Source organism: Pseudophryne corroboree, chromosome 6 (assembly GCF_028390025.1).
Source record: "Pseudophryne corroboree isolate aPseCor3 chromosome 6, aPseCor3.hap2, whole genome shotgun sequence".
Classification (NCBI taxonomy): domain Eukaryota; kingdom Metazoa; phylum Chordata; class Amphibia; order Anura; family Myobatrachidae; genus Pseudophryne; species Pseudophryne corroboree.
In genome coordinates, this window is record NC_086449.1 from 126,149,399 (window position 1) to 126,164,712 (window position 15,314).

General features: G+C 48.5%; 1 protein-coding gene across 1 annotated transcript in view; it reads left to right on the plus strand.

Annotated features, from left to right (window-relative positions):
• TTI2 (TELO2 interacting protein 2) overlaps positions 1-15,314 on the plus strand; it is a 34,135-nt gene that overhangs the window by 16,522 nt on the left and 2,299 nt on the right. Inside the window, exons 4-5 of the mRNA XM_063931834.1 lie at positions 2,276-2,466; positions 9,588-9,731. Of these exons, the coding sequence (XP_063787904.1) occupies positions 2,276-2,466; positions 9,588-9,731 (335 nt within the window). The remainder of the gene's footprint in view (positions 1-2,275; positions 2,467-9,587; positions 9,732-15,314) is intronic.

Sequence of the window (15,314 nt, forward strand, 5' to 3'; positions counted from 1 at the left end):
CCACCTCGGTGCTGCCAGCCTGCGTGTTCTTGTTATTTGGTTCAAACACATTTTTGTTCAGGTATCCGTTTCCTAGTTACTTGGTTGATGCTTAATGTTGTGGCATGGTTGGTTCCTTCCTGAATGTGTTCTTTCATGTTCCCTCTTCTCTTCGTCAATTTTTCAAACTGGTGGGATGGGGAGCATGGAGGAGGAGCCAGCTGTGCACTGCATTTATTTTACATATATTGTGCCACCTCCGTTCTCCATTCTTCACACCCCAGCTTTCTAATCTGTCCCCGAGTGGATTCAGAGAATTAGATTTATCGGTAAGTACCAAAATCCTCCTTTTTTTTTTTTTTTTTTTTAACCCTCCAGCACTTGGGCTTGGTTGCAGTGTGTAAATGACTGTGTACCTCGCTCATCCTGCACTGTTCTTAGTTACTAGCTGCAAAGCGACAAACAGGCTGAACAGACTGACATTCACATTTTAACCATTAGCCTCACAAGCTGTCTTACCGTATTTTAACAGACTGCAGCTCCTCTCTTAAGCTGGGTACACACTAGACGTCATTTCAAATGAATCGGCAGATAACGACCAATCAACTATCATCCTGTCTGCACCCACTAGATCATTAGCAATGCACGCTCCCCCAGGTCGCTAGCGACATCCCCAGTCGGCTGTACATGCAGCTCAATCTGAAGACAGCACAATCCCACTCCTCCTCATGCCGCTGCTCGACGGGTCCCGACGCTAGTGAGCTTGCTGGGTACACACATCGTTTAGTGTGTACCTGACATTACAGCCTCTGGCAGGGCCCTGTTATTCCATAGCTTTTCTCTCTCTCACGAGCTGACTATTCCCTCACTGCAGGTTGCCTCTCAGCCCTTCTCTTCATTCCCCTCTCTGGGTACTAGTCATGGGCAAAGTGTATCACTGAATTGAGTTGAGACACATGGCTCAGTTCAGTGGAGTGTCTCGAGTCAGTGTCTCAGCACATGAGCCATGACTCATTTTGATTGGAATGAGCACTGAGCTGAGAGCACTGTACCGCAGGGGCTCCACCTCCTGCAGGCTTATGCTGAATGAATCAGATCTGCCCACTGAGTCACTGAGTCTACATAGTGTACAACTGTCTCAACTCACTGGCAGACTCAGGATGAATGAATCAGGCACAGCAGCGCAGCACTCACTGACTGGTGAGTCGTGACTGCTCCCTCGTCCCTCTCACAATCAGTGTGAGACCAATGACAAGGTACACACTGACTGAACAACACACTGAGTCTCCTCCCTCTGGCTGAGAGAGGCTACTGCTGCAGCTGTCTCCACTCATTAAACTGTGAGTGACTCGAATCATTCATACTTCCTAATGATTCGAGTCACTGTGTTGAGACAGAGTCAGTAGCCATCTCTACTGGGTACCACTGTTAGCTGGCTTTCTGAGGGGGTGGTATTCAGTATGCCGGCTGTTGGGATCCCGGCGCTCAGTATGCCGGTGCCGGAATCCCGACACCCGGCATACCGACAACTATTCTCCCTCTTGGGGGTCCACGACCCCCCTGGAGGGAGAATATATAGCGTGAGAAAATAAATAGAGAAGGGAGAATAAATAGCCGGCATGTCGGCGGTCGGGATCCCGGCGCCGGTATGCTTGGTGCCGGGATCCCAACCGCCGGCAAAACATACTACACCCTTTCTGAGATAGGGCCAGATCTCCTTGTGTTCACACAGCTTCATATTGCCCTACACTCTCCCTGTCCATTTCCTAAATAATGCCACTTACCAGTCCCAACTAGCACTGTGACCACGTCCCCCTGGTGGTTCCGGTCTCCCCATGTCCAGGGCACATGGTTGTTACGCAAAATTTTAAGTAAATTAAAATAGCATGCAAGAGAGTGATAATGCCCCCCCTCCCACCTGATGTCCGCCTGATTTGGAAATACCAAACTGCAGTGTTTAATACCAAATTACATGTGTGGTTATTTTAATTTTTTATCATTACTATGTTTAGAGTGATTCCATCCTATAGACTGATTGCTCTAACTGCAGTCTGACTTCAGATAACCATGTTCTTTACTTGTGTGCACCTTTTTATTCCGTGTTTTTAATGTGAATATGACCTTATTACCTGATCTTGGCACCTCCTGGTTTTGCAATATCAGACTTTAATAAATCCGGGTCTTTGGTTGAAAATAACTGAAAGCAGAAATACCGGGCGCTGTAGTTGGTACAGGAAGGTTACAGTGTATACAAACATCAGCATCCATATTTATTCCAGCTATCACTTTGTATCAGGTAGCCCTGCCCTGCCTGCTGGACCTGTTCCCTGTCCTCCAGAAACCGCCACCCGCAGTGGGCGCATATCAGAAAGATGCGGAGAATCCGTCGGACCAGGTTCTGCAGCTGGTTCTCACTCACATGGAGATGGAGCACAAGATAGTCATGCGCAGATTGTATGCGCGCAACCTCCCCGCACTCCAGGAAAGGTGAATATGCGCAATAGACCTGGTTCATGTATTGCATTCTCCTTATTTACATCCTCTTCTGTGGCACGTCCACTACAGGCCTCATTACTGAGATCTGGGTTTTCCTGTCATTGCTATTTCCATCTCTAGAAAATGCTCCAATTACCTGCATACAGTGGTGGTGGCCAGGACTGATCCAACATCGATGTTAGTCTACTGAAGTGGTGACTGCAATGAGGGATAAAGCAGTGTCAATGGCTCCTGCTGTATTGTTAGGCCACGTGCTTCCGTGCAAACCCTTGATATTTTTACATTGTTTTAGAAGGAGGGGGGGTGTTCATAGTAGGTATCACATAAAGACAAGGAGGTAGATATACTATGCCGCAGTTTATTAAAGCTGCCAGTAATTGGTAAAGCGGCAACAGTAATAAATTCTAAATCAGCCTGGTTTACCATTTATTGACAAACCTCAGCATTGTAACTGTACCTCAACGAGTCCATTCTGAGTGACCCTTTCACCATCTGCATCAAAAGGGTTAGCTGGACTGCAGAGTTTCCTGGCAGATTTACTCATGTAATGTGTTGTGTAATATTATGTGTGTCATATATTCATATAATATGCTTTATATATCATACACATTTAACTAAGATCCTGCTCTATTTATTCATTTTGAGTTAGACTGCATGGTGACATGAATCATGTGATATTGTTCCAAGCAGGGAGAGTATCAGAAAATAAGATTTTACTCACCGGTAAATCTATTTCTCGTAGTCCGTAGTGGATGCTGGGGACTCCGTAAGGACCATGGGGAATAGACGGGCTCCGCAGGAGACTGGGCACTCTAAAGAAAGATTTAGTACTACCTGGTGTGCACTGGCTCCTCCCTCTATGCCCCTCCTCCAGACCTCAGTTAAGGAAACTGTGCCCGGAAGAGCTGACATTACAAGGAAAGGATTTTGGAATCCAGGGTAAGACTCATACCAGCCACACCAATCACACCGTATAACTTGTGATAACCTTACCCAGTTAACAGTATGAACAACAACCGAGCATCACTCAACGGATGCCACATAACATAACCCTTTATTAAGCAATAACTGTATACACGTATTGCAGAAAGTCCGCACTTGGGACGGGCGCCCAGCATCCACTACGGACCACGAGAAATAGATTTACCGGTGAGTAAAATCTTATTTTCTCTAACGTCCTAGTGGATGCTGGGGACTCCGTAAGGACCATGGGGATTATACCAAAGCCTCCAAACGGGCGGGAGAGTGCTGATGACTCTGCAGCACCGAATGGGCAAACACAAGGTCCTCCTCAGCCAGGGCATCAAACTTGTAGAATTTTGCAAATGTGTTCGAACCCGACCAAGTAGCAGCTCGGCAAAGCTGTAATGCCGAGACCCCTCGGGCAGCCGCCCAAGAAGAGCCCACCTTCCTTGTGGAGTGGGCTTTCGCTGATTTTGGATGCGGCAGTCCAGCCGCAGAATGAGCCTGCTGAATCGTGGTACAGATCCAGGGAGCAATAGTTTGCTTTGAAGCCGGAGCACCCAGCTTGTTGGATGCATACAGGATAAACAGCGAGTCAGTCTTCCTGACTCCAGCCGTTCTGGTTACATAAATCTTCAAAGCCCGGACTACGTCCAGCAACTTGGAGTCCTCCAAGGCACGAGTAGCCGCAGGCACCACAATAGGTTGGTTCAAATGAAAAGATGACACCACCTTTGGAAGAAATTGCGGACGAGTCCGCAATTTTGCCCTGTCCATATGGAAAACCAGATAAAGGCTTTTACATGACAAAGCCGCCAATTCTGACACACGCCTAGCCGAAGCCAAGGCCAACAGCATGACCACTTTCCACGTGAGATACTTTAGCTCCACGGTCTTAAGTGGCTCAAACCAGTGGGATTTCAGGAAATCCAACACCACGTTAAGATCCCAAGGTGCCACTGGTGGCACAAAAGGGGGCTGCATATGCAGCACTCCCTTAACAAACGTCTGAACCTCAGGCAGTGAAGCCAGTTCTTTTTGAAAGAAAATGGATAGGGCCGAAATCTGGACCTTTATGGACCCTAATTTTAGACCCATAGCCACACCTGACTGTAGGAAGTGCAGGAATCGACCCAGCTGGAATTCCTTTGTCGGGGCCTTCCTGGCCTCACACCAAGCAACATATTTTCGCTATATGCGGTGATAATGCTTTGCTGTCACGTCCTTCCTAGCCTTTATCAGCGTAGGAATAACTTCAACCGGAATGCCCTTTTCCGCTAGGATTTGGCGTCCAACCGCCATGCCGTCAAACGCAGCCGCGGTAAGTCTTGGAACAGACAGGGCCCCTGTTGCAACAGGTCAAGTCTGAGAGACAGAGGCCACGGGTCCTCTGTGAGCATTTCTTGCAGTTCTGGGTACGAAGTCCTTCTTGGCCAATCCGGAACAATGAGTATTGTTCTCACTTCTCCTTTTCTTACGATTCTCAGCACCTTGGGTATGAGAGGAAGAGGAGGAAACACGTAGACCGACCGGAACACCCATGGTGTTACCAGTGCGTCCACAGCTATCGCCTGAGGGTCCCTTGACCTGGCGCAATATCTTTTTAGCTTTTTGTTGAGGCGGGACGCCATCATGTCCACCTGTGGCAGTTCCCATCGATTTGCAATCTGCGTGAAGACTTCTTTATGAAGTCCCCACTCTCCCAGGTGGAGGTCGTGTCTGCTGAGGAAGTCTGCTTCCCAGTTGTCTACTCCCGGAATGAACACTGCTGACAGTGCTTGCACGTGATTCTCCGCCCAACGAAAAATCCTGGTGGCTTCTGCCATTGCCACCCTGCTTCTTGTGCCGCCCTGGCGGTTCACATAGGCCACTGCAGTGATGTGGTCTGACTGAATCAGCACTGGTTGTTTTCGAAGCAGAGGCTCCGCATGACTCAGGGCGTTGTATATGGCCCTTAGTTCCAGGATATTGATGTGCAGACAAGTCTCCTGACTTGACCACAGCCCTTGGAAGTTTCTTCCCTGAGTGACTGCCCCCCATCCTCGGAGGCTTGCATTCGTGGTCACCAGGACCCAGTCCTGTATGCCGAACCTGCAGCCCTCGAGAAGGTGAGCACTCTGCAGTCACCACAGAAGAGACACCCTGGGGGACAGGGTGATCAGCCGATGCATCTGAAGATGCGATCCGGACCACTTGTCCAACAGATCCCACTGAAAGATCCTGGCATGGAACCTGCCGAAGGGAATGGCTTCGTATGACGCCACCATCTTTCCCAGGACTCGCGTGCAGTGATGCACCGACACCTGTTTTGGTTTCAGGAGGTCCTTGACCAGAGTCACAAGCTCCTGAGCCTTCTCCTCCGGGAGAAAAACCTTCTTCTGGTCTGTATCCAGAATCATGCCCAGGAAGGGCAGACGCTTCGTAGGAATCAGCTGCGACTTTGGAATATTCAGAATCCAGCCGTGCTGCCGCAACACTTCCTGAGAGTGTGCTACGCTGATCAGCAACTGCTCCCTGGACCTCGCCTTTATGAGAAGATCGTCCAAGTATGGGATAATTGTAACTCCTTGCTTCCGAAGGAGCACCATCATCTCCGCTATCACCTTGGACAGACCAAACGGCAGCGTCTGGAATTGGAAATGACAGTCCTGTACCACAAACCTGAGGTACTCTTGATGAGGCGGATAAATGGGGACATGCAAGTAAGCATCCTTGATGTCCAGAGACACCATGAAATCCCCCTCTTCCAGGCTCGCAATGACCGCTCTGAGTGATTCCATTTTGAACTTGAATTTCTTCAGATAAATGTTCAGGGATTTCAAATTCAAGATTGGTCTGACCGAACCGTCCGGTTTCGATACTACAAACATAGTGGAATAGTAACCCCTTCCCTGTTGAAGGAGGGGAACCTTTACCACCACCTGCTGGAGATATAGTTTGTGAATGGCCGCCAACACTACCTCCCTTTCCATGGGGGAAGCTGGCAATGCCGATTTTAGGAAACGGTGAGGGGGCGTCGCCTCGAATTCCAGCTTGTATCCCTGAGACACAATTTGTATAGCCCAAGGATCCACTGGTGGCTGAAATGTCGGATACGCGCCCCCACCGCTCCTAGCTCCGCCTGTGGAGCCCCAGCGTCATGCGGTGGATTTAGTGGAAGCCGGGGAGGACTTTTATTCCTGGGAACTAGCTGCGTGGTGCAGCTTTTTTCCTTTGCCCCTGCCTCTGGCAATAAAGGATGCACCTCTGACTTTCTTGCTTTTTTGAGAACGAAAGGACTGCATCTGGTAATACGGTGCTTTCTTTGGCTGTGAGGGAACATAAGGCAAGAAATTTGACTTCCCAGCCGTAGCCGTGGAAACGAGGTCCGAGAGACCGTCCCCAAGTAATTCCTCACCCTTATAAGGCAAAACCTCCATGTGTTTTTTTTATTTTATTTTTTTAGAGTCGGCATCCCCTGTCCATTGCCGAGTCCATAAGACCCTTCTGGTAGAAATGGACATTGCGTTTATTCTAGAGCCCAGCAGGCAAATGTCCCTCTGGGCATCCCGCATATATAGGACAGCGTCTTTGATATGTCCCAGGGTCAGTAGAACAGTTTCCCTGTCCAGGGTATCTATCTCCTCCATGTTGCTACAGCACTACACCTCCAGGCCGATGCAATTGCTGGCCTCAGTAGTGTACCAGAATGTGTATAAACGGACTTCAGGATAGCTTCCTGCTTTCTATCCGCAGGATCCTTTAGGGCGGCCGTATCCTGAGACGGCAGGGCCACCCTCTTAGATAAGCGTGTCAACGCCTTGTCTACCCTAGGGGAGGATTCCCAGCGTAACCTGTCCGTTGGCGGGAAAGGATACGCCATCAGTAATCTCTTGGAAATTATAACCTTCCTATCAGGGGAATCCCACGCTTTCTCACATAATTCATTTAATTCATGTGAAGGGGGAAAAGTCACTTCTTACTTTTTTTCTCCCCATACATATAAACCCTCTTGTCAGGGACAGGGTTTTCCTCTGAAATGTGTAATACATCCTTCATTGCTATAATCATGTAGCGGATGGCCTTAGTCATTTTAGGCTGCAACTTTGTATCATCGTCATCGACAGTGGAGTCAGACTCCGTGTCGGCATCTGTGTCAACTATCTGGGATATTGGGCGCTTATGAGACCCTGACGGCCTCTGAGCTGTAGGACCAGACATGGGTTGAGACCCTGACTGTCCCAAGGCTTCAGCTTTATCCAACCTTGTATGCAAGGAGCTTACATTATCATTTAACACCTTCCACATATCCATCCAATCAGGTGTCGGCACCGTCGGCTGCGACACCACATTCATCTGCACTTGTTCTGCCTCCACGTACCCTTCCTCATCAAACATGTCGACACTGACGTACCGACACACCGCACACACACACAGGGAATGCTCTGACTGAGGACAGGACCCCACAAAGGCTTTTGGGGAGACAGAGAGAGAGTATGCCAGCACACACCCCAGCGCTATATAACCCAGGGACTACACAGTAACTTAGTGTCTACCCAGTAGCTGCTGTTTGTGATAATTTGCGCCTAAATTTATGTGCCCCCCCTCTCTTTTTTACCCTTTTTGCACCTGGATACTGCAGGGGAGAGCCTGGGGAGCGTCTTTCCAGCGGAGCTGTGAAGAGAAAATGGCGCTGGTGTGCTGAGGAAGAAGGCCCTGCCCCCTCAGCGGCGGGCTTCTGTCCCGCTTCTATGTGTAAAAAATGGCGGGGGCTCGTACATATATACAGTGCCTGACTGTATATATGTATAATTGTGCCAAAAGGTATCTTAATTGCTGCCCAGGGCGCCCCCCCCCTGCGCCCTGCACCCTACAGTGACCGGAGTGTGCGGGTGTGTTGTGGGAGCAATGGTGCACAGCTGCAGTGCTGTGCGCTACCTTAAGTGAAGACAGGAGTCTTCTGCCGCCGATTTCGATGTCTTCATGCTTCTGCTGCTTCTGTACTTCTGGCTCTGCGAGGAGGACGGCGGCGCGGCTGCGGGAACGGACAATCAAGGTTAGGTACCTGTGTTCGATCCCTCTGGAGCTAATGGAGTCCAGTAGCCTAAAAGGCGCAACCTAGCCGCAGTTAGTAGGTTTGCTTCTCTCCCCTCAGTCCCACGTAGCAGAGAGTCTGTTGCCAGCAGAAGCTCTCTGAATATAAAAAACCTAACAAATACTTTCTTTCTTAGTAAGCTCAGGAGAGCCCACTAAAGGCACCCAGCTCTGGCCGGGCACAGATTCTAACTGAGGTCTGGAGGAGGGGCATAGAGGGAGGAGCCAGTGCACACCAGGTAGTACTAAATCTTTCTTTAGAGTGCCCAGTCTCCTGCGGAGCCCGTCTATTCCCCATGGTCCTTACGGAGTCCCCAGCATCCACTAGGACGATAGAGAAAATGTTGAATTTCTTTTCATCCTTTGGTCAATTTTGATTTGTCAATGAGGTCCATCACGCCTGAGGTGGGATCAGACCTTGTTTTATCAATAGATGTGACCTCTTGCTTGTAGTCTACTGTTACCATGACTACTGGCTGGCCTACGTTGAACAACAGACAAACCAGTGTATAATTAACATAGGTGTTTTGAATTGAGATAATGATCTGAATACATACTGTACGCACACTCCCCAAGTATCTGTGCATACCAGTGCCCATTTGATTACTTGGGGCATATTCAATTAGCCACTGAGCCAATTGTCAGCTTATTACCAAGCAGCACGTGGAAAGGCTATTCAATTAAATAGCCTTTTTCCCGTGTCTAAAATTGAGGATCTTAAAATACTGCAGCTAATTGAATATGCCCCTTAATAAACTATTAACTGTGGTTAAATTAATTTTTTATATTATCCATGATATTATATTTTAATTACTTATCTGGTAACAAATGTAAAAATGGACTGGGTGCCTTTCTTACATACTGTTACGTAAAATTATAAATAGTAGGGGACATTATGGTGGAGACTGATCTGGAGATGTTATTAAATTGCCATGTGTGTCATGATGTCATACACTGGTGTGTGTTTATGGTCTAATAGGTTCATCTTATCTATACTCTAGTGCTGTTTGTGTGTGTGTGTATAATGGCTGTAAGCCTGCCCCACGTCCACGCTAATCTCTTTCCTTTACATTAAGGCTTGGAGTGAGGGTAGTCCGTCACATGAAGAGGCTGCTACGTGTGATAGTTTCATATCTGGAAGTTTATGATGGGCCAGAAGAAACTGCTCGGCTCTGCATCCTGGACACTTTACAGGGGACCATCAAGTATGCGTGGCCTCGGTGAGTCTCCCTCAGTTGTACGATCAGCCTTCTCAGACCCCTAGGATGTAAATGTTCCTGATGATGCTTGACCCCCCTCGGATGTAAGTGGGTTCCAATGTTTAGAAAGACAATGTCTAGGTCATCACGGCGCCCTAGAGTATCAGAATGTTTTTCACAGCACCCCGAGCCAAAAGGTTATTGAGAAATTTAGAAAGATAAATTAAGTAAATTGTGTTTATATGTCAGCTTTAGGTTCAGTTGTGTGGTCAGGGACAAGATTTGCTTCTGTTTGTCCTCATATATTATGATTGGCAGCCACCAGCAAAGGTTTTGCTTATCACATTGATTAGAATTTTAATTGGTCCTGGACCACAAATCCAAGGAACCCCTGCAAGTGTCCCGAGGCACCCTAGGGTGCAACGGCACACAGTTTGAGAACCACTGGTCTAGGTCGACACTGACAAAAAGTCAACAGGTTCAAATGGTCGACACAGCTTTTTAGGTTTTTTTTTATTACTCCCTTTTCATACTTTACCATCCACGTGGACTACGATTGGGAATAGTAACCAGTGCCAGGCAAAGCAACATTATTTGGGGTTCCCTGTGCTGTGATGGTGAAAACTACAAAAAGAAAAAGGAAAAATTGTGTCCACCTTTTTTACCTGTCAACGTTTTCATTTGTCAACCTTCTGTCAGTGTCGACCTAGACGTTTTAGATCTTCTGTATCACACCCAATGTGTGTTCCTGATGAAGCTGAGATGACCAGCTGTACACAGTTGTTCTTATCTATAATTGATGGAGCTTTTCTTCTGTGTATCCATCTTGTACTTTTGGATTATTTATTTCACATTTATTTACTAGAATCTAGTCATCTGTTAACACGGTCACAAGACTTGCAAGTATATAATAAGAATTTACTTACCGATAATTCTATTTCTCGTAGTCCGTAGTGGATGCTGGGGACTCCGTCAGGACCATGGGGAATAGCGGCTCCGCAGGAGACAGGGCACAAAAATAAAGCTTTAGGATTAGGTGGTGTGTACTGGCTCCTCCCCCTATGACCCTCCTCCAAGCCTCAGTTAGGATACTGTGCCCGGACGAGCGTACACAATAAGGAAGGATATTGAATCCCGGGTAAGACTCATACCAGCCACACCAATCACACCGTATAACTTGTGATCTGAACCCAGTTAACAGTATGACAAACGTAGGAGCCTCTGAACAGACGGCTCACAACAATAACAACCCGAATTTGTTTGTAACAATAACTATGTACAAGTATTGCAGACAATCCGCACTTGGGATGGGCGCCCAGCATCCACTACGGACTACGAGAAATAGAATTATCGGTAAGTAAATTCTTATTTTCTCTAACGTCCTAAGTGGATGCTGGGGACTCCGTAAGGACCATGGGGATTATACCAAAGCTCCCAAACGGGCGGGAGAGTGCGGATGACTCTGCAGCACCGAATGAGAGAACTCAAGGTCCTCCTCAGCCAGGGTATCAAATTTGTAGAATTTTTCAAACGTGTTTGCCCCTGACCAAGTAGCAGCTCGGCAGAGTTGTAATGCCGAGACCCCCCGGGCAGCCGCCCAGGATGAGCCCACTTTCCTTGTGGAATGGGCCTTGACAGATTTAGGTTGTGGCAAGCCTGCCACAGAATGTGCAAGTTGAATTGTGCTACAAATCCAGCGAGCAATCGTCTGCTTAGAAGCAGGAGCACCCATCTTGTTGGGTGCATACAATATAAACAGTGAGTCAGACTTTCTGACTCCCGCCGTTCTTGAAATATATATTTTCAATGCCCGGACCACGTCCAACAACTTGGAATCCTCCAAATCGTTAGTAGCCGCAGGCACCACAATAGGCTGGTTCAGGTGAAACGCTGACACCACCTTAGGCAGAAAATGAGGACGCGTCCGCAGTTCTGCCCTGTCCGTATGGAAAATCAGATATGGGCTCTTATATGACAAAGCCGCCAATTCTGATACTCTCCTGACTGAAGCCAGGGCCAGTAGCATGGTTACTTTCCATGTAAGATACTTCAACTCCACCGATTTGAGCGGCTCAAACCAATGGGATTTGAGAAAATCCAAGACTACATTAAGATCCCACGGTGCCACTGGGGGCACAACCGGGGGCTGTATATGTAGTACTCCTTTTACAAAAGTCTGGACTTCAGGAACTGAAGCCAATTCTTTCTGGAAGAAAATCGACAGGGCCGAAATTTGAACCTTAATGGACCCCAATTTGAGGCCCATAGACAATCCTGTTTGCAGGAAATGTAGGAATCGACCCAGTTGAAATTCCTCCGTGGGGGCCTTCCTGGCCTCACACCACGCAACATATTTTTTCCAAATGCGGTGATAATGTTGTGCAGTCACCTCCTTCCTGGCTTTTACCAGTGTAGGAATGACCTCTTCCGGAATGCCTTTTTCCCTTAGAATTCGGCGTTCAACCGCCATGCCGTCAAACGCAGCCGCGGTAAGTCTTGGAATAGACACGGTCCCTGCTGAAGCAGGTCCCGTCTTAGAGGTAGAGGCCACGGATCCTCCGTGAGCATCTCTTGAAGTTCCGGGTACCAAGTTCTTCTTGGCCAATCCGGAGCCACTAGTATCGTTCTTACTCCCTTTTGCCGTATAATTCTCAGTACTTTTGGTATGAGAGGCAGAGGAGGGAACACATACACTGACTGGAACACCCACGGTGTTACCAGAGCGTCCACAGCTATTGCCTGAGGGTCTCTTGACCTGGCGCAATACCTGTCCAGTTTTTTGTTGAGGCGGGACGCCATCATATCCACCATTGGTTTTTCCCAACGGTTCACAATCATGTGGAAGACTTCTGGATGAAGTCCCCACTCTCCCGGGTGTAGATCGTGTCTGCTGAGGAAGTCTGCTTCCCAGTTGTCCACTCCCGGAATGAATACTGCTGACAGTGCTATCACATGATCTGTCCTGCTTCTTGTGCCGCCCTGTCTGTTTACGTGGGCGACTGCCGTGATGTTGTCCGACTGGATCAACACCGGCTGACCCTGAAGCAGGGGTTTTGCCAGACTTAGAGCATTGTAAATCGCTCTTAGCTCCAGTATATTTATGTGAAGAGACATCTCCAGGCTTGACCATACTCCCTGGAAGTTTCTTCCCTGTGTGACCGCTCCCCAGCCTCTCAGACTGGCATCCGTGGTCACCAGGACCCAGTCCTGTATGCCGAATCTGCGGCCCTCTAACAGATGAGCACTCTGCAACCACCACAGAAGAGACACCCTTGTCCGTGGCGATAAGGTTATCCGCTGATGCATCTGCAGATGTGATCCGGACCATTTGTCCAGCAGATCCCACTGAAAAGTTCGTGCGTGGAATCTGCCGAATGGAATCGCTTCGTAAGAAGCCACCATCTTTCCCAGGACTCTTGTGCATTGATGCACAGACACTTTCCCTGGTTTTAGGAGGCTCCTGACAAGTTCGGATAACTCCCTGGCTTTCTCCTCCGGAAGAAACACCTTTTTCTGAACCGTGTCCAGAATCATTCCCAGGAACAGCAGACGTGTCGTCGGGGTCAACTGAGATTTTGGAAAATTCAGAATCCACCCGTGTTGTTGCAGCACTAGTCGGGTTAGTGCTACTCCGTCCTCCAGCTGTTCTCTGGACCTTGCCCTTATCAGGAGATCGTCCAAGTAAGGGATAATTAATACGCCTCTTCTTCGCAGAAGAATCATCATTTCGGCCATTACCTTGGTAAAGACCCGAGGTGCCGTGGACAATCCAAACGGCAGCGTCTGAAACTGATAATGACAGTTTTGCACCACGAACCTGAGGTACCCTTGATGTGAAGGGCAAATTGGGACATGCAGGTAAGCATCCTTTATGTCCAGGGACACCATAAAGTCCCCTTCTTCCAGATTCGCTATCACTGCTCTGAGTGACTCCATCTTGAACTTGAATTTTTGTATGTACAGGTTCAAAGATTTCAGATTTAGAATAGGTCTTACCGAGCCGTCCGGCTTCGGTACCACAAATAGCGTGGAGTAATACCCCTTTCCCTGTTGTAGGAGGGGTACCTTGACTATCACCTGCTGAGAAAACAGCTTGTGAATGGCTTCCAATACCGTCGCCCTGTCTGAGGGAGACGTTGGCAAAGCAGACTTTAGGAACCTGCGAGGGGGAGACTTCTCGAATTCCAACCTGTAACCCTGAGATACTACCTGCAGGATCCAGGGGTCCACCTGTGAGCAAGCCCACTGTGCGCTGAAATTCTTGAGTCGACCCCCCACCGCTCCTGAGTCCGCTTGTAAGGCCCCAGCGTCATGCTGAGGGCTTTGCAGAACCCTGAGAGGGCTTCTGTTCCTGGGCAGGGGCTGCTTGCTGCCCTCTCTTACCCCTTCCTCTGCCCCGAGGCAGATATGACTGTCCTTTTGTCCGCTTGTTCTTATAGGACCGAAAGGACTGCGGCTGAAAAGACGGTGTCTTTTTCTGTTGGGAGGGGGTCTGAGGTAAAAAGGTGGATTTTCCGGCAGTTGCCGTGGCCACCAGATCCGATAGACCGACGCCAAATAATTCCTCCCCTTTATACGGCAATACTTCCATATGTCGTTTGGAATCCGCATCACCTGACCACTGTCGCGTCCATAAACTCCTTCTGGCAGATATGGACATCGCATTTACTCTCGATGCCAGAGTGCAAATATCTCTCTGAGCATCTCGCATATAAAGGAAAGCATCCTTTAATTGCTCTATAGTCAATAAAATACTGTCCCTATCCAGGGTATCAATATTTTCAGTCAGGGAATCCAACCAGACGACCCCAGCACTGCACATCCAGGCTGAGGCGATGGCTGGTCGCAGTATAACACCAGTATGTGTGTATATACTTTTTAGGGTAGTTTCCAGTCTTCTATCAGCTGGATCCCTGAGGGCGGCCGTATCAGGAGACGGTAACGCCACTTGTTTTGATAAGCGTGTGAGCGCCTTATCCACCCTAGGGGGTGTTTCCCAGCGCGCCCTAACCTCTGGCGGGAAAGGGTATAATGCTAATAACTTTTTTGAAATTAGCACTTTTCTATCTGGGTTAACCCACGCTTCATCACATACATCATTTAATTCCTCTGATTCAGGAAAAACTACAGGTAGTTTTTTCACCCCCCACATAATACCCCTTTTTGTGGTACTTGCAGTATCAGAGATATGCAAAGCCTCCTTCATTGCCGTGATCATATAACGTGTGGCCCTACTTGAAAATACGTTTGTTTCATCACCGTCGACACTAGATTCAGTGTCTGTGTCTGGGTCTGTGTCGACCGACTGAGGTAAAGGGCGCTTTACAGCCCCTGACGGTGTCTGAGACGCCTGGGCAGGTACTAACTGGTTTGCCGGCCGTCTCATGTCGTCAACTGATTTTTGTAATGTGCTGACATTATCACGTAATTCCATAAACAAAGCCATCCATTCCGGTGTCGACTCCCTGGGGGGTGACATCACCATTATCGGCAATTGCTCTGCCTCCACACCAACATCGTCCTCGTACATGTCGACACACACGTACCGACACACAGCAGACACACAGGGAATGCTCTTATCGAAGACAGGACCCCACTAGCCCT